The sequence below is a fragment of the Elaeis guineensis genome, chromosome 6 (assembly GCF_000442705.2).
Source record: "Elaeis guineensis isolate ETL-2024a chromosome 6, EG11, whole genome shotgun sequence".
NCBI classification, from domain to species: Eukaryota; Viridiplantae; Streptophyta; class Magnoliopsida; order Arecales; family Arecaceae; genus Elaeis; species Elaeis guineensis.
Genome location: NC_025998.2, coordinates 130843035 through 130866568, shown reverse-complemented (window position 1 = coordinate 130866568; position 23534 = coordinate 130843035). Strand labels below are relative to the sequence as shown.

The following is a 23534-nucleotide window of genomic DNA, read 5'->3' as shown; positions in this document are numbered from 1 at the left end:
ATCCACAACCCACATGGGCTAAGGTCGAGCTGGATTTTTACAGCCCATTTTAACAAGTAGGCCGAGCCCGGCCCGGCCCCCATAATCACAGTCCATGTGGGCTAGGGTCAGATCGGGCTGAGTCGGTCCATTTTAATAGCTCTATCTAGTATCACCTAAAAGGAATCTAACATACATGATTAATTTGGATTTACGAACCTGAAAACTAGAATTTAAGAATGATTAAAAACTTACTTGAGATTGCTATCCCCTTGTAAGTCGGATCTGGATTGATTGTTGGTTCTGTTTGAAGCCATGCACGTACCTGATCTCTACAGGTATCCATACAGAGCTGATGCAAATCCAAAGTCTTCTAGATCACTAAGGTGCTAGCCTCTTTTAGATCTACTTCGTTTGCTTGGATCTCGTCGTAGAAGAAGACAGCACGAACACCTTCTCGCAGGACCTCCAAGAAGAAGCTAGAAGAGAACCCTTTATCTTCTTCTTCTCTTCTTCCTTTCCTCTTCTTTTTCTTTCTAATTTTCTCTCTCTCTCTTTGTGCATGAGATTTGATGGAGGAGTGCTTTGGACGTCCTAGAGGTGGGGCGCCCCTATTTATAGGCAAAGGGGGCAGCCACATGAAATCCATGCCCAAACCAAAAAGGAGCGCTACTCCTATTTGTATTCCCATGCCATAATCCAAAATTAAACCCCTTTTAGGAGTTCTAATCTGATTCTAAATCAGTTAGCTAGGATTGAGTTAATTCCAAAAAAGAGAAGGAGAGAGAGTCTTAGGAGAATGGGACGTCAACTATTGATGCCCCCTCTCTTATTGCGCACGTAGGGAGAAGGGCGCTACCCCTCTCTCTTTGTGCATCAAAGAGGAGGAAGAATCCAAATCAAACTGGGACTCTCTTATCCTATTCTGATGAGGTGAGGTCCTAGTTTAATTTGGGTTCAATACAAATCCAATTCGAAGTCAGATCAAGTCCAATTTGAGTCGAATTAGAAATCTAGTCAAACTAGGTTTCTAATCCAAGTTCTATTTGGATTGGAAAAAACCATTCAACTCAAATTAGATCAAGATTAACTAAATTAAATTTGATTTAATTTAATTAGGTTCTAAATCCAAACTTGATCTTATCAAATTCTATTGCAACACTTGCAATCAGGTCAAATTTGCTAACACTTAGCCAAACTTCTACTTGTAACTTTTACCAATCGATCCAAATTACCAATCCAATTGATAATTGGATCTGGATCCAATTAATTGACTTGGTCAACCCCTTTTATGTGTAATCTTGTAGATTCTATTCTGTCTAGTAATGGGACTTACAATGATCTCCATCAATTTAACATCAAAAATTCTTTTTGATGGGCTGAAATAATTCCAACTCATCTCAAACTTAGATCACAGATCCGAAATTATCCAAGTGAGTTCTTACAATCCACCAGTAATACTTAGCAGTATGTAGTGGCAATCCAGTAGAATAGAATATATAAAATTTTTAGGTGTAGTTATCGTGTGATTCAGTTCTTCTATCATGAGTTTCGATAGGATGAAGGTCATGAATAACTCGTTAAACCCTAACATCCATAATATGCCTAATCTAATTAGCTCGAGTCCAAAATATGATTCTGATGAAAATACCTTTCCATCCATCACCTTGCTGTAGCCACAGACTTGTGAACTCAGCCTCTTAGATTGCATAGAACTACTCCTCTTCTATCGAGAATGATAGATCCTATCTTAATACTCTCTTACTCTTACAATAGATCTACTACAGCCAACATATACTATAAGAATCCAAATGACTGAGGGACCATGTTTATGTGCAATTAAACTACAGCAACCCTATTATATGTATGTATGTATGTATGTATGTATGTATGTATGTATGTATGTGTGTGTGTGTATATTGTGTGTGTGTAGGTATGTATGTATATATGTGTGTATGTATGTGTATGTATGTATATAGTTGATAGAAAAATAGTAAGATTCATGCATCAAAAATCTAGTAATTGAATAATATCACCATAGTTTTATTAAACATGTCAAATATTACTAAATCAACAAGACATTTCTGGACCCACCACTAGACCACTAAATTGCAGAGAAAGGAAGAGTGAAGAAGAGAGAGAGTAAGAGAGGAAAAGTGAGAGAAGAGAGACACTCTCTTCTCCATTAAAACAGGAAAAGTTCTTGACTCCCTTCGCAAAGGACAAGGCCGGTGACCTACAATAGTGATCTGCAGCAGTGACCCCTCGTAACGGTGGCTGGGGCAACAACCCATGGCAATTCGATCATGGCCACATTGGATGACAGCAGCTAGTTCGACAGTAGAAAAGAAACAAAAATAGGAGAGGCCCTTTTCCATCAAAAATTTGGTGACTCGCCGACCTATCCAAGTTTGTAATAGACCTGCTTATTGGGCGGGCTCGGCCAGCTTCGGGTCGGGTTCAACTCAAGGGAAGAAAGTAATTTTCCAAGCCTAAGCCTGACCCGGCCCGACCTTCGAACCTTCTTTCCAAGCCTAAGCCCACTGTATACCAAGCTTCGGGCTTTCGTACCAAGCCTCGTCCATCAGTTGGTTAACTGGCACATGATTTTTAAGAGCAATCTTAATATTTTTGGGATCAAAATAATTAATCATGCTTACCTACCAGAGTCGACATCACTGGATGAGAGAAGGTGGGGAGGATGCTGAGGCCTAGGAGGTGGAGATGAGGTGGGAAGAGAAGGAGGCAGGGAGAGCCAAAGGTGCGAGGAGGCATGGAGGCGTGGAGGTACAAGGAGGAGGTGCGGCAGTAGGGAGGAAAAGCCCTAGCCTGGCCGGGAAGAGCCGAGCATATCGAGGAAGATGGGATGATTGAGGAGGAGATGGGGAGGCTGGGGAAGGAGGGGAGCTACCAAGCATGCCAAGGAGAGCACATCTGGCGAGAAGGCAGCAAAATGGAGGAGAAGTCCTAGGTGTTTTATGATGGAATTATAGATGGAAGCGAGAGGCGGTGCTCAGGCGTGAAGCGATAGTTGGGGGTGACGATGATGGCACGAAGGTCGACGATGAGGCAGAGGCAACAGTTGTGAAAGTTGGACTAGCTCCAGGAGCCAACCTCTGTGGAAGTAGTAGAAGACCGAGAGCTTGGGCCGTCGGTGGCGAGGCGGTGGCGAGATTTGTAGAGGTGGAGGTAGAGGTGGGGTCGTGGGTGGTGTTGAACTGAGTAGGGTATCCTTCTAGTCTTCCACTCAATGGTGCTGATGTTGTGAATGGGAACAGGGTGGCTGGAGTTGGAAATTTTAGGATTAAGGTTGGGAGAGACGGGAAGAAGAGTAGGGATTGGGTTATGGACTTACGAGTGTGGATATTCGGAATCTTGATTGAACACAAGTCCAGGCTGGATCCAGGCCAGGTCAACATAAATCTGAGCCCGGCCTGTTTGAAAATCCGAGCTCAATTTTTAAGCCCAACCTGGCCCATTGGGTTGAAAATTATAGCTCAAGCCCATTTTAAGGGGGCCGGGCTCAGGCAAGCTAGGTAGATGGCTCGATTTTGAGTAAGTCTAGTTGGCAACGATGGACTTAGGATTAAGAAAAGGAGAAGAGAATTTAAAGGTCCTTAATGCATCTTCAGTAAGAAATCCATGGCGACTTGCCACCGGACACTCAATAGAAGCTAAAAGAAATCAAATAGGTATCACCAGCTATTGATCGGAGAATAATAGGATGGGGAGGATGGGGCCCTTTATAGACTGGTCATTGGAGATTGATAGAATCAAGGAGAAGAAGTAGACTCTCATCGGGAGTTCTCATCTTTGTTTTCATTTTTTTTTCTATTTTTGCTTTAAAATTCATGTAGATCCTTTTTGGGTACATAAGCTCTTGGGCCAGTTGAGGGACTGGTCCCTTACAAGTAAGTTGTGAAATGGGTTCTCAGGTGTCTCAAAGGTATCTTCGGGGTTTGTATTTTGGTGATAGTAAATCTATGTTGGATGGATATATAGATGCTGACATGGCCTCATTGCAAACTGAGAGGATATAAAACTTATCATTACATTTTATTATGGTAAATAAAATTGGGAATCTAGATAAAGCAAAATAGGGGTACTATAATTTTACCACACGCATTAATTTGTGGTTAGCTTTCTTCTTGAAAATATCCTTAGAGCATAAGAGGTTTTATTCGATTTGATGATTTTTTCGACTATGATGGTTATATTTTTATAATAAAATAATTATGAATTTAAAAATATCGAAAGTCTTTTCTACCGAAAAAACTCACAAACTCCAAAATTACCATCCATCATGATGATACCAAGCTTAGTACAAATTTTAAAATAATCATTAAAAATTGATTTTAAAAATTTTAGGACAAGTCACATTTTGAAGTGGATAAGTTAGTGGTTCAATTCATTATGATATTGTAGTGAGCAAAGCCGGTAAAGAAATATTATGGAGAAACTTCCCATAAGAAGTGAGCCTAAAGCAAGTGAAATATATTGCTTATTGTAATAGTCAAAGCGCTATTCATCTTAGCAAGAATATAATCTAACCTTTTGTGTTCCAGGTCAAAGCATATTGAAGTGTAGCATTATTGAATTTCGAAAGCTTTGGAAATCAAGTTGTTATATCTTGAGAAAATTCATACAAGTAAGAATGTGTCAGATATAATTACAAAGTCATTATCTAAGGAAAAGCTTGAAATGTCTAGAAAGATAGCGGAATTGGTACAACCCCTTGCACGAGTTCCTGAGATATATAGCCTCTAGCGCTCTCACACCATCCAAGTCGAGTTACTTTTCTAGTTCAAACATGACTCAGTTCCAAAATTAGACATGACTAATTGAAATAAACATAAAAAATCTAAAATTTTACAATAGATAGATCTCTATTTTTATATCGACTTTACTTTCAATTTCTCCATCTATTTCTTCCTAGATTGGTAGATAGGTCCAGTCAAAGTCTATCCTAGAAAGGAAATTTTTGATTCCATTGGCTTGTTCTGAATAGCAAATGATTAAATTAGGCCCGATCACCCATTCCAAAAAGCTATCCATTTAAGAAAAAAGAGAGAGATCATCTCAATTCAGCATCACATGGCTAAGTTATAACTTTTGGAAGTTTAACATGTGATTTTGCTTCTTGATGCAATCTCGCTCTTGGATTGTATCTACTCTAACGCATAGTGGCTAAAACAGTCCATATCAAGTTTAATAATCCTCTTAAGTCAAAGAATTTGTTGGAAGATTGAATGACAATTATTTTAATTCTGATTTAACTCAAGTTTAAGGTGGTGAAACCTGGCTAATTGTTCAACTTTGATAGTTTGGCTCGTTGATTTAGCCTCTTGTTAAATTGGATTTAGCATACCCACTTGATGAGATTTTCTTGTTGCTTTATTGAAATTTCACCCATATGTGATGATATGGATATGTGGTGATCTGCTTTAGAAGAAATACTCCGTCATCCCATTATTTTCAAACTAGTGGAAGTTTTGCCTGAGCCATTGGTTATCATCCTCCATGTTGGAGGTTTTCCGTATCAAAATTCTCTCTCTCTTTCTTGTGGGCTATTAAATTATTTTCATATTGATTATTGATTGGGTGTCTTGATTGTTAGTGCTCGATGATTTTGATAATTTACTTGATTATATAAAAGAAAAATATTTACTTTTGTTTCGCATTTCTTGTTCACAATTATTTTTTCCCAACAAGAAGAAGATACAGAAAATAATAACTTCTATGGACAATTGGGATTTTTACCAGGACCCCCATAGTAGAAAACACCACGGTAGGTGTTTAATATATCGTAGCATGCGGATTGTGTCATAACTTCGCCACCATTTGGAGGAGTTTGAAGTTTATTGGAGCGATCAACTATTTGAACGTTTTTGATGAAGCTCGCCCTACGAGCATCATCTGTTGAGAAATGGCCACTGCCCATCTCTGTGGAGGTGTGCTGACCATTTACATTTAAGTTCAGAACCTTCCCTCCCCATTGTACCTCTGAGGCACCGTCATATAAATAAGAGAATAAGGATGAAGGCCAGTAGCCCAATGGAGATCGATTCCCATACTGCAACCACCAATTCCCCGTATTTGGATCCTGCTCAAAAAAGATGAAATTAATCCTAACTATTTATAGATGAAGCATGAAAAATAATTAAATATGACTTGCACCGCGCGAGAGTTTACAATTTAGGACGAGAAATAAAAAGAAAATCATATGAATCTTTGTTTTTACCTGCCAGATAAGCAGAGTGATTGCATACTGAGGACCATCATAGCTAGAAATTGGGTAGATGGTAGCACCCAAAGCTATTTCCTTGTTGACTTGAACGAACCCAGAACAAAGTAGGTTGTAGCAGCCTATTGATTCACTATTATCGATCTAAAATTTCACAGCAAAATATTGGAAGCCACCCAATGTTTTAAAATTTTTGCCTTTTGTCATCTACCGAAATTAGGAATGTCTGTGGCACCTCCTCTTTCATATATTTAGCCAGAAAAGAATAGAAAAGCTCAAAACAATGAACAATGCAATTCCCTAAGATAAATTATTAATAAAACTCTCGGAAGACAAGGTAGGAGAACATGAGAAATGGAAGAAACTAAGAGAAATGAAGGAACGTTGCTTACAGTCCAGAAAGTAAATAGTCTTGTTTTATTATCTCCATACAGACTTGGCATAACCTGATTTTTTCCACACCAGCTGAAGTTAGTTGATGCATGAAGAGAGGACTTTCAGAATTTCACAAAACTAAAATCACTTTTAATATATTTGAAATTGAAGCAATAACATACATGCCAGCCAGCTTCGATGGCATTGAGATATTCTCGAGGACCCCCAATAACCCAGATTTGAGATGTACTGTACTCATCTTGCTCTTGGACCTTCGGGTTCCACACATTTATGGTTCCCTTTGCTCCATAGAACACATCCCCTTTTGTATAAATAATCGCATACTACTCAAGAAAACCCACCAACAAGCACAAATGAGGAAGGCCAAGGATTATTCCAAAGCTACTCCTTTCCATATATTTTCAAAACTATATACCTCATATCTATGGTCATCCTGATTAGGATGCGCAGAAGTGGGATTTGGGATCGTCCTGTGCCTCTTCTTTCCATATCTTTCGGCCTTTTTGGTCCTCCTAATAGGGATGGTGTCCTCTGGGCACCTCCCCTTTTGATGCCAAAGCTGAGGTACAGAACTAGGTTCCATCTTTGACTCCACATTGTTCTCATCATATAGGCCTAATGGGTAGAAACTTGGCCTCATCTGAAGATTTTGCACAAGGTGTGGAGACAAAGTAAAAGACCACCAGTTGTAAACATAAAGTCAAATGGGAAGAATTTGAAAAAAAAAAGGAGAAATTGAGGGGGGGGAGACAGCACACCTGGATAGTATGGTTTTCGAGTAAAGGATGATCAAAGGCTGGCTGATGAGAGATATGGACACAGTCTATGATATCTCCATCCGGGCTCTTTTCAAGGAAACAAACATTAGAACAAACGAAATTGCAATGAAAAATGCCAAAAATAAGTACGATAGAAGTAGAAGATTACAGGAGAAACTAGTTGGGATTGTACTGAACGAACGGAAAAAATAAAAACTTTTATTTTTTTAAAAAATGATAGAATAAAATGCTAATGAATCGGGAAAAGAGCATAGCTCAAGAATTTTTAATGCCCAAGCAAGTATAGAGGAACCATTTATACTCTATAAATTTGATGGCACTACTACTAGTAAATGGAAGATAACAAATGTTTTTAAAAGAAACACAATAAAATTCTTAATTTTGACTTTGAAACATCATGCGATTATTTGACAGAAATGAGTTTTGCTACCATGCTTCTTAAAATGTGTTGTACAATATATTTTTATTTTTTCACCATTCATTGTGCAAAGAATGATCCAGATTTTCCCCAACTACTGATGGTATATCAAGGCGTGGATGGGAAGGAGGAAGCTGCAGTGGGCAAGTACTCGGAAAAGAAGCAGGGAACAGGATCGGGATGTTGAACCAAGGAGAGGGGACAGGGAGAATGCTGAGAGGAAGACATCCATATTTTAGAAAATAATTAAAAATGATAAATAGATAAGCTATTAAAAATTAATTAAGATAAATTTCATCCAGTAACATGGGACAGATAGGATTAATCTTCATGTTTTGTCAAAAAAAAAAAAAAAAGTGCTATCACAATTGTTGAAAGGGGTTTTGCTAAGTAGGGATGATATGGGAACAAAATCTCCAAAACCAATGAAAGTTGAGACCAGACCACGAAAAGAGAAGTGTAGGAATGAGAAAGATCAAAATTCCTATTAAAAGATTGATGATAACTTAAACAATCCAAAAAATTCTGACCAAATGAAGGTTCTTCTTTAAAAAATAAGAAAAAAAATCCGATGTAAAATATATTTTTATTGAAAAAGAATATAAGAAATTTATGTAAACATTCTCGTAATGAATAAAAAATATTTTTTTATACAAAAAATTGAAAAACTATAAAAAACAAAATGAAAGAATAGTGGGATGGCAAACCTTGATGCTCTTGACGATAGGCTTATCCGACCGCTTTTGGTGTTGCCGCCCCTCCAACTGTTGCGTCGTAGCCCACACCTTTGACATGTTACATGATAAGCAGGTCATCACCAAAAATAGACCCACCAAGCTATGGCTCATGCTAATGTGCACCTTCATGGCCCCTCTTTCTTTCAAACCCTCCTCAGTGAAAATCAAAACAAGGCCATCCAATATATTAAGCAAATTTCTTCTAAGTCGTTGCCATTTACATATCAAAGTGTATCTCGCTTTAATTAGATGCCATGGATTCTCCTTTCCTGAATTGATTGAAAGAGTTTATCCAATCATCAAATTATTAGTTCATCAATTATTTTATTTTTCTGCCCTTAAATAATTAAAATTTTGCTGTCTTTCCATTAGAAGCACAATCAAAATCGAAGAGATAGTTATATGAATTTCAGTGAAACACTGCTTGCCTATTATAATTATTTTTCTACCAAAAATATGATTACCTTGATTAAAATGTCCTTGATGAATGAAATTTTGTAAATACTATAGTTATGATTTTTAATAGTATTTGTCATGCTATCAAATTTCCCATTAAACAATTATGGATTGCTCACAACAAAAGAAAGAAAAATAGTAGACTTTTATTTGAGCATTGGCAAGTATCAAATGGTCTTCCTCCATTGATTGAAAATTGAATAAATTAAACGGCTCTTAATAACACTTATAAGTGTTATCAGGTATGAATTAAATAAATAATGGCTTTTAACGATGCTTATGTTTATAAGCATTGTAGGACACTATGGCTTTTAACGACGCTTATAAGTACCGTCGGACTCCAAATAAATAGTGGCTTTTAGCAACACTCCCTAATGACTTTTAACGATGCTTATAAGCATCGTTGGACTCCCAACAAAAATAAATATGGCTTTCAGGTTCCAAATAAATATGATTTTTAATAATATATAAATATGACTTTTAACGATGCTTATAAGCATCATCAGACTCTATTTTCCATCTATTGGCTCTTAACAACGCTTATAAGCATCATCGGACTCTTTTTCTTCCCATTTAATAGTCCCACATCGAAGATCGGAGTAATTTTGGGACAGCCTCTTTTCGAAATTGTGGAGGCGAGATGTCAATGGGGGCGATGATGTCCTGATAAGCTGCAATCCATCCTCCTCTCACTACAAGAAAACAAACTATTAGCGATGACTAATTACCATCGTTAATAGCCCTTTAGCCATCGATAATCCTATTAGCGATGGAACCCCGTTATTAAAAATACGTCAGAAATAACGTCATCGCTAATTACCATTATTAGTGACAGCAATTCTGCCATCGCTAATAACAATAATTAGCGACGGTATTAGCGATAAAAATCTGTCACTAATAATTTTAATTTTTTTCTAATTAAAGTATTAAAAAAATATTAGTGACGGTAATTATCATCGCTACCACCATCGTAAATAATTTTTTAATTTTTTTAACTAAAATTTTAAAAAACTATTATTGATGGTGAATACTGTCACTAATGCCGTCGCTAATAATTTTTAATTTTTTTAAAAAATTTATAATTAAATATTTTAAAATATATTTTAATCACATTAATAAGCAATAATATTTTTTAAAATTTATTATAAATAAAATAATAACTATTTAATAGAATCATAAATATAAAATTAATTATATTATATTAAAAATATAAATTATAGAAATTTATAAATTTATACTATTTTACAAGTATCAAAATTACATACATATCAAAAAAATCATATAAGATCCTCCTCATCGTCCTCCTCATCCTCCTCCTCCTATACGTCCTCTCCAATAGCTGGTGGATGAGAGCCGGATGTCCCAGCTTTCTGTAATAAAAAAAAATAAAATATTATTAATAAATTTCGATATGAAAGTGTATATATTGATACGGAGATATATATTTCAGTATACTTCTTTGATTCTCAAATCGATTGTTCCTACATGTTTCATTTAATGATACGGAACTATAGATACCCTCGGTCCATCGTTTGGATGGTTAGATTGAATTTTTACCTCCCATATCTTTTTTCCAAACTCAAGCCTAAATATGTAAAGCTTCTAAATATAAAAATTTAAAATAAGTAAAAAAAATTATTAATAGACTTACTTGCTGTGATGGCTGTGACAACGTGCCTTGCTGATCGCACAGATATAGATCTCAGAGAATCTCAATGACCACATCACGGACAGGATTTCGAAAGCTCTGAGGTCGCTGGCTCCAAAGTCTCTATACAACCTCCTCCACATATGTGTCAACCTATGTCTGGATTATCAAGTCCTAAGAGGAGGACGTCGACGAAGAGTATCGAGCTACTAGAGGGTCGAAGATATGGTCGAATCATATGAACCGGCTCTTACTCACCCCTCCGGTGGCCCTGAGCCATCCCTCGAGATCAAGGAGGGACTGAGAGGATGGATCCTCGTCGTGCTGCAATATGAGATATTCCATATAATCCGTCTATACAGTTTAAAAATTTATTAGTCTATATATATCAGTATATATAAAAATTTAATAAATAATATTTTAAGTTGTTACCGCGATCTATCAAGATCGAGGATCTAAGAAATCACCAGTCCTCCTAGACTGATATGTGGCCTTCCATATCTGTAGCTACCCTGGTGCACGACCCAGTTACCATATCTATAATAAATAAATAATAAAATTAAATTAATTAAAATATATATATGATCAATTTAATATGAAATTAATTTAAGTATAAAATTTTTATCAATCTATCGGCTACAACATGTATGCCAACGGAGCTGCCAGTGTGCTTGATCGGATGCTGCTGGACAGATCGATTCTATTGTATCCTTTGCTGTCTACTAGAGTACTTCTCAATACTCTATTGGTTGCAGAGGGCCTTCTATATGTCTGTCCGCATCTAGTGATCTATGTAAGACTTTCAATCTGATGGTGACTTGAATCTAGAGTACTGTCTGGCTGACTGCCTAAGGCTGTATAGTCCATCTCAGAACCTACATGTGGCCACCTCCTCGAAGATCCGACGATCAGCCTCCTCATCCTGAGAAGTCTCAAGTCGATAGTATCTCTGTAAGTAAAAGCAAGCATGTATTAATAAATTGAATATAAATCTATCACGAATTTAAAAATTAAACACCTTTAACTTATCAGGAACATCTTCTAGACTGCATCATAAGCCCCTAATAGCCAACTGGCGAGAACTCATTCATCGATTCTGGCATCAATCGTCGGATGATCCCGATAATCACATGAGGCACCCCAATCTCTGTAAATGTACTGTAAAATTGATTTTGAATAATAAATGTTAGACTCTATAATGGCTAAATTTTAAACATATTCAGTGAAGATATAGTACTTACGAGTGACTTTGAACGTGCATGAGCTCTCTATCCTCCAATCGAGTCAGAGGTGTCGTGAGTCAGGTGGATCCTCTACCACGTCACTGACTCTGAAAGCCAGACGCTGCTCTATATGACTGTGGGGTCACTGGTGACCCCACGTCGTCCGAACATGAGAGTATCAAGACATCATAAAGAATGTTATATTAGATAATAAAAGATAAAATAATATAAAAAAGAATATCTAAAGTGTTAGAGTTTATCGTGTGGTATGTGTGGCGAAGAAGCATGTGAGCTGGCGGCATGAGAGCTCTCTCCTCAGCTGTGATGACTCCGACCTCGAAAAGACATGATCTACAATCTCTGAAAATAAAAATAAATAGATTCATAGATTAATTATATAATTATGAATGACAATACAAGACTTAAAATGATGCAAAATAGGTAATTAAATATTTGGTACCCTTCAGATGTTTGGTACTCTTCAGATGGGTGGCAATGCAAGACAAGTATTTAAAATGAGTCAGATGTCCAGAAGTTCATCGCAAGCAAGGAGTACTACTCATCGGCTTCTTCAGATGTTTGGTACTCCTTGGATTCTTCGTCTGATTCTTCCTCTTCCTCCTTTCTTCCACTTCTTTCTCTTCTTCCTCTTCTTCACATTCTTGGATAGGATGCTCCTTGAAAACAAACTCAGTATGATCTACCTCCTCATGTTGGCCATCATGTAGGAGAATCACTATAAAAAATTAAGGTATTAGTGATGGTAATACCGACAGTAATAATTCCGTCACTAATAATTATTTTACCAACGGCTATTAGAGATGGCATTTTTACAATCGCTAATATTAATTTTATCGACAGCATAAACGGAATTAGAGATGGCAACGCGTCTCTAATAATCATTAGCGACTGCATTATTAGAAACGGTATTTGCCGTCGAAAAAAATATTTATTAAAATTATTAGAGATGGTAAAAAAATTGCCCATCTATTTTGGAGAAACTATTTGCTATTTTTTGGTACAGAATTTTCTTGTATATGGGCATCTATCTATGGACTACATCAGTTTATGTGCAGTGCATTTTTAACTATTCACTTCTCATCTTTTTGGCGTACCACGAAGAAAGTGCTTTATAAATCTACAGTCAATAGTTTGATGTTCATTGTTGGGGAAACCCGCCGACCGACGGCCGGAGGGCCCGACCGCCCGACCGACCGCCGGAGGGCCCGACCGCCCGACCGACTGACGACCCGACCACCTCCGACGGACGACTCCGACTGGCCGATAGACCATCCGACAGTTGGTCGGGGCGACCGACTGACGGATGCCATCAGCGGTTAACTGTCGACCAGTCTACGGCCCATCGCCGGCCGGGGGTATGTCGGGCGTAACCATCCCGACCGACCGAACCCGGGGGGTCTGAGGCCCGACTTACATGATGCTCGCCGACCAATGGAGGGGCCCGACACCACTTATCTGGCTACCGACTTTGGGTCGGTCGGCTCCTCCAACCGCCGTACAGCCGCCAGACGTTGTCAGCTCTGACACGGACATGCGGCACAGTTACCTAGGGGCATTGTCCCGCCGAGAGCCGGGTCAACCCTGGTGATTAGACGACTACACGGCGACGTGACATTTTCACGGTGGCTCTGACAGCCCGCAGTGAGTTGACAGTTCCTCACTTGTCCGCGCCATTAATGACGGCGCCATACCTAGCTCCACTATATATACCAAGGAAGGCAACAGTGCAAGGCATCGATCCGCCCGTCTCCCCCACATACGCAGGCTCGCTCCTCCCCCTCACTCTCTCTTTCTCAGAGCTCTCTGTCTGCATTTCACTGTTGCCCAGTCACCTCTCTGACTTGACCGTCGGAGGGTCCCCGACCGGAGCCGCCTCCGGTCAGTGCGGACTTCCTTTCGCAGGTGCACGCTCCCCGACGATCGGGCGACGAGGTGATTGGCCGCAACAGATTGGCGCGCCAGGTAGGGGAAACAGCATGACAAAGACAAGAGCTCAACGATCGAGAGTCACTGGGTTGGCGAGGCGCTCTTCCCGCCGGGAAGAGGCCTCCCCGCCCCCACCGGTGGCGAAGCCTAGCTCTCCGCGCCCTGCAGTGACCACGGAGGCCCAGATTGCGGCCATCGTACGGCAGATGACCGTACTGACCGACGCAGTCAAAAGCCTCCAGCAACAACCGGCGGCCCGACCTGTGCCTTCCAGGAGCAGCCGCCGACGGCCGCGCCGACCCCTGTCGCCTCCATGCGAGCGCTCCCAACAGCGCTCCCACATAGAGGAGGAGGGACGACCACGGCGCGACCACCGACGGTCCCAGCGGCCCTCTCCTTCCCCGTTGGAACGGGCAAGGAAGGAGAAGCGGCCGCGCACACCGTCGGCCTCTCTCTCAGAATCTTCCGGAGGCTCCACCCCTGGGGTCTCCCAGCATCGACGAGCGGACGACTACGAGCGACGGTTCGAGGAAATCGACCGCCGACTCGCCCAACTGCAGATGGACGGTCAGAGGTCTTCGAACGACGTCGACTTTCAGACCGCCCAACCTCTCTCCCGACTGGTCCTCGACGAGCCGATTTCCAGTCGGTTCAAGATGCCGCACGTGGAGCCATACGACGGCTCCACCGACCCGGTCGACCACCTCGAGAGCTACAAAGCTCTCATGACAATTCAAGGGGCAACCGACGCTCTTTTCTGCATCGGCTTCCCCGCTACGCTCCGCAAGGCTGCCAGGGCTTGGTACTCCGGTCTTCGATCGGGCAGTATCCATTCCTTTGCGCAGCTCGAGCACTCGTTCGTGGCCCATTTCAGCACTAGCCGAAAGCCGCCGCGAACGTCGGACAGCCTTTTCTCCCTCAAGCAGGGGGAAAACGAGACGCTCCGACACTTCGTGGTGTGATTCAACGCGGCCACGCTCGAGGTCCGGGACCTCAACGAAGACATGGCAGTTTCAGCCATGAAGCGGGGCCTGAGGTCATCCCGATTTACTTATTCTCTGGACAAGACCCTCCCCCGAACATAAGCCGAGCTACTGGAGCGCGCGTACAAGTATATGCGCGCGGACGAAGGAGCGTCCGACCGACGCTTGGCGGAGCCCAGGGGTCCGAAGGAGAAGCGGAGAAAAGGTTGGGAGCCTGCCGAACCAAGCAGGCCCCCGACCAATAGTCGACTTTCTCCACCCCGACAGATCCAAAAATCACCCCGACGACAGACCCCGAGGCCGGTGCGTCCCAGGTATGACTCCTACACTCCTCTCTCCGCTCCCCGTGCGCAGATCCTGATGGAGATCGAGGGGGAAGAATACCTGCGACGGCCTCCGCCTCTGAAGGCAAAGGGCCTCGACCATCGGAAGTACTGCCGGTTCCATCGGAGCCACGGCCACGACACCGAGCGGTGCATCCAGTTGAAGGATGAGATCGAAAATCTCATCCGCCGGGGGTATCTCGGCAAATTTCGGAGGGGTCCGCCGACCCAACCGATTGTCGATCGACGCCCCCAGCCGACTGAAGAGGCGCCGACTAACCAGCCGACGGCCGGAGTCATCAACATGATCTCCAAGCGGCTGAAATCGGGGACGTCTACAGGAGGGGAGCCGACGAAAAAGCCGCGACTGGACGACGTAATCACCTTCACAGAAAACGACGTTCGGGACATCCAGACTCCCCACGACGACGCTGTTGTTGTGTCGGCGACAATAGCCAATTATGATGTAAAATGAATTTTTGTTGATAACGGAAGTTCGACAAATATTTTGTTTTACTCGACCTTCTTCCGAATGCGACTGTCAACTGACCGACTTAGGAGGATCCCTGTGCCCCTGATCGGCTTTGCCGGAGACACCGTCACGACAGAGGGAGAAATTACCCTGCCCGTGACGGTCGGCACCGAACCACGGCAAAGTACGGTCTCCCTCACTTTCGCGATCGCCCATGTTCCTTCGGCCTACAACGCCATACTCGGGCGACCCGGATTGAACGCCCTCAAGGCGATCGTCTCGATGTACCATCTCCTTGTTCGATTCCCGACCAAAAACGGAGTCGGAGAGATGCGCGGAGATCAACAGCTCGCTCGGCGGTGCTTCCAAATCTCCGCTCAAAGCGACGGGACGAAGGATCCTCTGACAATTGACAAACTGGACCAAAGGGAGGAGGAAGAACGGGGTTTGCCCGCCGAGCAGCTCGAGGCAATCCCGATTGGAGAAAATCTCGACAGAAAAGTTTGGGTCGGGTCTCAATTGCCCGACACCGAACGTCACCGACTGGCGGAGCTGCTGACGGCCAACGCCGACATATTCGCTTGGTCGGCAGCAGATATGTCGGACATCCCTCCAGAAATAATTACTCACCGACTCAACATCGACCCGACAATGACGCCGGTGAGGCAGAAGAAAAGGTCCTTCGCCCCAGAAAGGCAGAAGGCCATCGACGAAGAAGTGGACAAGCTGCTCGAAGCAGGCTTCATCCGAGAATCCACGTATCCCGATTGGCTCGCCAATGTTGTCATGGTCAAGAAAGCCAACGGGAAGTGGAGGATCTGCATCGACTATACCGACCTCAACCGAGCCTGCCCGAAGGATAGCTTCCCACTTCCGAAGATCGACCAACTGGTGGATGCCACGTCCGGATTTTGACTGCTCAGCTTCATGGACGCCTTCGCCGGGTACAACCAGATCCGGATGGTGCCTGAAGACGAGGAGCACACCGCGTTCGTGACTCCCAAGGGTCTCTACTGTTATCGAGTGATGCCCTTCGGACTGAAGAACGCCGGTGCCACCTACCAGCGACTTGTCAACAGGGTCTTCAAAGACCAAATCGGACGCAACATGGAAGTGTACGTGGACGACATGCTGGTGAAAAGCACGCAGATCCCGGACCATGTTCGGGATCTCGAGGAGACGTTTCACACCCTTCGACGACACCGAATGAAGCTCAATCCGACCAAATGTGCCTTCGGGGTGATCTCGGAGAAGTTCCTCGGATTCCTCGTTTCTCAGAGAGGGATCGAGGCCAACCCTGAGAAAATAAAGGCCATCCTCAACATGCGTCATCCGAACACCAAGAAGGAGGTCCAACAGCTGAACGGAAGAATCGTCGCTCTTAGCCGATTCATTTTCCGATCGGCTGAAAGGTGCCTCCCATTCTTCAAGACTCTGCGTCAGGTGAACGGTTTTTCTTGGTCGGATAAGTGCGAACAGGCCTTCGAAGACCTGAAAAGGTACTTGGCTTCCCCACCGCTGCTCGTAAAGCCGCAAGTCGGGGAGACTTTGTATCTCTACTTGGCCACATCTTTCGAGGCGATCAGTTCGGTGCTTGTTCGGGAAAATGAGTGCCGAACTCATCAGCCCATCTACTACATCAGCAAAGTGCTCCACGGCGCTGAAGCCAGATATTCTGAGATGGAGAAGATGATTTTCGCCTTGACCGTCTCCGCGCAACGGCTCCGACCATACTTCCAGGCCCACGCCATTGTGGTACTCACCGACCGGCCCCTGAGGGCCATACTGCGCCGACCCGACACATCCGGACGACTCGCTAAGTGGGCGATGAAGCTTAGCGAGTTCGACATTCAGTACCGGCCAAGGCCTGCCTTGAAGGCCCAGGTCTTGGCCGACTTCATCGTCGAATGCCCGATGACCGACCGAGGGTCGGGAGCTGAAGGCCCGGGACGAGATTCGGTCTCTGAGCCAGACCCGATCTCCACCTGGGTACTCCACATCGACGGAGCCTCCAACGCTCAGGGAAGCGGGGCCGGGCTCCTGCTCACGAATTCGGATGGGGTAGTCACCGAATACGCCCTCCGGTTCGATTTCAAGGCCTCCAACAATCAAGCCGAATACGAGGCACTCCTCGCGGGCTTGAGGATGGCGAAGGAGCTGGGCATCGACAGCCTCCGGGCATTCTCCGACTCTCAGCTGATCGTGGGGCAGGTCAAGGGCGACTACGAGGCGCGAGATCCGACCATGATCAAGTATCTTCAGAAAGTGAAGGACCTCGCGGCACACCTCGAGTATTTTGAGATCTCCCACATCCCCAGATCGGAGAATGCCCGCGCCGATGCTCTCTCCAGATTGGCAACGTCGGCCTATGACTCCTTGGGTCGGACGTTCGTCGAAAATCTCCAGCAGCCGAGCATCGATCGGGTCGAAGAAGTGCAGCAGCTAACGTCCGAACCAAGTTGGATGGACCCGATCGTCCAGTATTTGACCGACGGGATCGGTCCCGAAGATCCCGCGGAGGCCAAGCGGCTCCGATGGTCGGCGTCGCAATATGTGATCATGGACGGCCGACTCTACAAGAGGTCGTTCTCCCTCCCTCTGCTCAGGTGCTTGGGACCGGCCGACGCCGACTACGCTCTCCGAGAGGTTCATGAAGAAATTTGTGGGAATCACTTGGGGGGCAAGTCCTTAACCTTCAAGGTCTTGCGACAAGGCTACTATTGGCCTACCATGAGGAAGGATGCGGCAGAGTTGGTCCGAAGGTGCGAGCCATGCCAGAAGTATGCCAATATTCAGCACCAACCGGCCAGCCAAATCGCTCCCATTGTCGCTCCATGGCCCTTCGCTTAGTGGGGAGTCGATATTCTCGGCCCCTTCCCACCGGCGTCAGGCCAGAGGAAGTTTATCGTTGTCGCCATCGACTACTTCACGAAGTGGATCGAGGCCGAGCCCTTGGCGCAGATCACCGAGCGGAAGATGGAGGACTTCATCCAAAAGTCCATCATCTTCAGGTTCGGATTGCCGCACACCATCATCACTGACAACGGACGGCAATTCGACAACCAAGACTTCAAGGACTTCTGCGCCAGGTTCCATATCCGTCATCGACTGACTTCAGTCGGGCACCCACAGTCCAACAGTGAGGTTGAGGTGACTAACCGAACCTTGCTCCATGGACTCAAGACCCGACTGAACGAAGCCAAAGGTCTCTGGGTCGACGAGCTGGGCTCTGTTCTGTGGGCTTACCGAACGACCCCCCGCATCCCGACCGGGGAGTCGCCGTTCAGTTTGGCCTACGGGACAGACGCTATGATCCCGCTCGAGATTGGCCTGCCATCTTCAAGGGTCGAGCAGTACCAAGAGCCAGACAACTCCGAAAGTCGGAGGGCCGACCTAGACCTCCTCCCCGAACTGCGAGATGAGGCTCAAATCCGAATGGCCTCATACCGACAGAGGGTCGCCCGGTATTACAACGCCAAGGTCAGACCAAAGCTCTTCAGGCCTGGCGACCTAGTCTTGAGGAAGGCAGAAGTGTCGAAGCCCTTGGACCAAGGGAAGCTGGCTCCCAACTGGGAAGGACCCTACAAGGTTGCTGACACCTTCGGGCCGAGAGCCTATCGGCTGGAGACCCTTGAGGGGAAGCCCATTCCCCGGACTTGGAACGCCGACAACTTGAGGCTGTATTACCAGTGAATTCTGTAATTCAATTGTCGGAATACAAGAAAAATCGGAGTTCTAACTCTTCGACTACTGATCGGCGCTCAGCCCCGACGCATCAACGCGGACCTGGCACCGACGACACATCGGGCCCTTACACGGACCGATACATCTACAACAACGGGAGTTACACTCCTTCGACTTTCGGCATCACATCCGCCCCTGACAAAGGCCGATGTAGCTGTTGCGACGGGGGTTCATACTCCTTCTACGGTCGAATTTTCGGGCAGAATCCATCGGTCGACTGGCCGATCGGGCCCCGACCGAAGAAAGGCTGAAAGCCCACGCGACTATTACCGCGACTTCCGACCAGGCTACGACCGGTCGAGGGATATTCGGCTTACCACCGTCTATCACACGACGCGACCTTAGTCGCACACACGACTTGCCGACCGACCTACGGCCGGCTGAACGACATTCGGCTTGCCACCGTCTGTCAAAGGACATGGAACCCGACGCAAGAGCATGGGGACCCGACTTACTATCGTACCCCCGACACTGCGCCGGACGATGATCGACTAAGTGCATCTACGGAAGTCCGGCTGCCGAACCTTTGCCAGGTTCGGTCGGCTCCCGACTCGACAGATGGACCCGACTGACAACTTCGACTACCCGAAGCCGACCTAAAGTCGGGACACATTCTACTTTCAGGGCTATGCAAGTTGTCGGAGTCCTACCGACTCATGTGGGTTAGTGGCTTACTTAAGTTAGCGACTAAAGTTCGACATCGCAGCTATAGCCGGCATTACAAATAACAAGGAGAGAAAGGAAGAAGTTTCATTCATTGATGAAAAGGAATTACAGAGTCGGGTCGAAGCCCGATTACATGTATTTTCAAAAAGAAACAAAAAGGGAAGACGGTCGGCTGCGCCGATCATTCGTCCTAGTCGATCTCTTCAATCGACGGAGGATCGGGAATGATCGGCGTCTCGACTGAGAGCGACGCTGGGTCGGCCGCCGAGGGATGGTCTTCGGTCGGCAAAGGAACTTCGGTCGGCACCTGCTCCGGGACGGCCTCCTCCACCACGATGACGCCTCCCGACGGCTGGTCGGCCATCTCTTCCGTTCCCTCTCCTTCGACTCCTTCCTCCTCAGCTAGCGGCGGGACGATGCGGCTGACGTCCAACTCCGGGTACAAGGCGTGGACGGCGTCCCGACCGTCCTCGAACCCGACCCGGTATGAGGCGAAGCCCGATTCGAGCATCTCCTCCCGGTATCGGTCGGAGGACCGAAAGTCCTCCACCACCCGTTCGGCCGACTCCCTCGCCGACATTGCCTCGTCCTCAGCTCGGGCGAGCTCCTCCCTCGCCGACTCCGCCTCGACCTTCGCCATTTCGGCGTCGACCTGGGCGATGGACAGCTCCTCTTCGGCTTTCGCAAGCTTCTCCAGGCTGACCCGAAGTTGCTCGCGTTCCCCTTCGAGTTCGGCAGTTGCACCATCCCGTTCGCGTCGAAGACGACGCACGGCCCGACCTTTGTGCCTGGCCTCCTTCTTGGCCGACTGTAGTTCGGACCCAAGCCGGGAGACCTCGTCGACCAACTTGGCCTCCCGGTCGGCCGACTGCAGGAGTTGTTCGGCCAACATCGCCCTCTCAGCTTCGGCCGCCGCCGACTTCTCCTTGAAGGCTGCCCGAACGTTGCCAAACCTTCGGTACCCGGCCTCAAGTTCGAACATTGTGAAGATCAGCTGCCGATCAAAAAGCTTCGTCAGAATCGCATGACAAGAAAAATTTCTAAGTCAAAAGAAGGGTGACGCGGAGCTTACCTCAACCATCGTCGGGTAGAACCGCGACAGCATCTCGGTCACCTGCCGGGACCGCAGCGATTCTACGTCGGCTGGGAGGAGGATCCCTTGGCACAACCTCCTCGCAAGGTTGTGGTCGGCCAACGCCGACGCACCCTCGGGGTAGTATGCGCTGGGAGGCATTGAGCGGCTCCCCAACCTATCCTCCTCCTCGGGCTCCATCGGGGCTTTCCCCTGATCAGCTGCCCCGACCGACGGTACTGGCAGCGACGGCACGCTGGAGTTTGAGCCGGCGCCCCCCGTGGCGCCAGCGGACGCCGCCGGGTGATGTTCGGCTTCCCGAGCGACATCCGGCTCCACCCGCACCGACGAAGCCGCCGATACTTCTTCGGCCGCCCCCTCAGTCGGCCTCTCCTCAGCTCGGACCGTCGGAGCCACGAGGGCTATGACCGGCTCCGACTGGTCGATCGCCGACACCTCGACGGTTGGCGGAGCTGGGGTTGGTTTCTTTGCAGGGTGCGAAGGGCCGGCCCCCGACGCTGGCCTCTTCCTCATGGCGAACTGCCGAATTTCGGCATCAGTCGGCCTCATCCTCGGTGGTGTCCCTGCAATACCGACAAGAGAGTTAATGGCTGGACCAAAAGCCGACCAAAAGATGGACAAAAAGAAAAGCCAGAGGATCGGGCGATACCTATTCGGGGGACCAGACTCAAGCCGGCGTCATAGAGAGCTTGTTCGGTAACAAGCTCCCTCTGCTTCGGTACCGACATGTCCTTCAGCCGGTGGAAGTCCTCCCGGTCGTCCGCATCCACCCGACTGTTGTCGTTGGCCTCTGTTCGGGGTGTACCCCAACGAGAAGGAAAGCCCCAAGAAGAGGAGGAGGAAACAAAGAAAAACTGGTTCTTCCATCCATGAATGGACGATGGAAGACCAGTTATGAAAGCAAGACCCTTCCGGGGGTTGAAGAGCCACCATCCTCGGGCTTTAGGGTGGGGTCGGAGCACAAAGAAGGCCCGAAAGAGTGAAACGCGGGGGTTGGTCGGCAAGAGCTGACACAACAGCGCGAAAGAAATGATTAACCGAACAGAGTTCGGCGCCAGTTGCGCCGGACAGAGTCTGTAGTAATCAAGCAGATTCCGGACGAACTCCAGAATCGGAAGTCGAAGACCCGCGCGAAGGTCTTCAACGTACAGCGCCAGATCGCCAGGCGGAGGGTTGTTGACCCGACCGCCGGCCCCTGGAGCGGAGAGCCGAAACTGCTCCGGGATGCGATAGTGCTCCCGAAGCTGATCGACGTTCGGTCCCGAAAGCGAGGAGACCTCATCTTCCGGAGCCGATCGGGAGTCGTCGGTCGGGTTCCCCGACCGAGCTCCCTGAGTCGGTTTCCTGGTCATTATGCAGGGACCGAAAGAGAAGAAAGAGAAGAAAGGAAGGAAGAAGGAAAAGGGGGGACCACGAACCGAATGGACCCTCCGCAGGCGAAGAAGAACTCTGCCCACGATGACTGAAAAATCGCCCGGACAGAGTTTCCCCAGCGAAATGTTGCAAATGTGGGTCAGGGTCCGGGAGGTCCTATATATATAGGGCCGACCGACGGCCGAGATCCTTCCGCGCCGACCGAAGACCTGCAGATGCGCGATGCGTGGCGCCCACCGGTTGGCGGAAGATTCGGCGCGCCCCGCCCCAGGACGGCCGCACCGCCCGCATTAAATGCCGGAAGGGGCGCCGGCCAACCACCTTGACACGCGGCACACGGGGCGCGGCCCTGCATTCACGCACCCGCGCCGGTTCGCGTTCCCGATGGGATGCCTGACAGCGGCCCTCTCTTCCGCGATCAACGCCGAATATCCGATCGACTGACGCCGTATCGTCCGGTGCCCGATCATCTGACGCCGACGTGACCTCTGACATCGACTGGACGTCCGGATCGCTGGGCATTCATGAGGCGTCTGACATCGGATCATCCGACAGTACGGTCGGATCTACACGTGCGACAAATCCACTCCCAGTCGTCCGGGATTGCTGCCCGAATGGAAGCATCGTCCTGCTCACCACCCGACTTGGGAGTGGAGGGGGGCAACTGTTGGGGAAACCCGCCGACCGACGGCCGGAGGGCCCGACCGCCCGACCGACCGCCGGAGGGCCCGACCGCCCGACCGACCGCCGGAGGGCCCGACCGCCCGACCGACTGACGACCCGACCGCCTCCGACGGACGACTCCGACTGGCCGATAGACCATCCGACAGTTGGTCGGGGCGACCGACTGACGGATGCCATCAGCGGTTAACTGTCGACCAGTCTACGGCCCATCGCCGGCCGGGGGTATGTCGGGCGTAACCATCCCGACCGACCGAACCCGGGGGGTCTGAGGCCCGACTTACATGATGCTCACCGACCAATGGAAGGGCCCGACACCACTTATCTGGCTACCGACTTTGGGTCGGTCGGCTCCTCCAACCGCCGTACAG

General features: G+C 47.0%; 1 protein-coding gene across 2 annotated transcripts; it reads right to left on the bottom strand.

Moving 5' to 3' along the window:
- Nucleotides 1–3765: 3765 nt before the first annotated feature.
- LOC105046496 (protein neprosin) lies at nt 3766–8962 on the bottom strand. 2 transcript variants are annotated; one of them, XM_010925081.3, is made up of 7 exons: nt 8524–8959; nt 7378–7464; nt 7035–7259; nt 6781–6942; nt 6616–6669; nt 6221–6367; nt 3766–6082 (listed from the first exon to the last, which is right to left on the bottom strand). In XM_010925081.3, the coding sequence occupies exons 1-7, from the start codon at nt 8680–8682 to the stop codon at nt 5717–5719; spliced, it is 1200 nt and encodes a 399-aa protein (XP_010923383.1). In that variant the 5' UTR covers nt 8683–8959; the 3' UTR covers nt 3766–5716. The 2 variants fall into 2 exon arrangements, with proteins under 2 accessions (XP_010923383.1, XP_029120798.1); XM_029264965.2 differs by lacking the exon at nt 6221–6367 and having other exon boundaries at nt 8524–8962.
- Nucleotides 8963–23534: the final 14572 nt, after the last annotated feature.

Bases quoted from the DNA above. Each gene is read 5' to 3' on its own strand.
- LOC105046496 (XM_010925081.3), bottom strand. From the start codon at position 8,682: ATGAAGGTGCACATTAGCATGAGCCATAGCTTGGTGGGTCTATTTTTG. The intron at 7,260-7,377 runs GTGTGCTGTCTC...CAAAATCTTCAG, and splicing joins TCGAAAACCATACTATCCAG to ATGAGGCCAAGTTTCTACCC. The intron at 6,368-6,615 runs GTAAGCAACGTT...GTGAAATTTTAG, and splicing joins GACTATTTACTTTCTGGACT to ATCGATAATAGTGAATCAAT.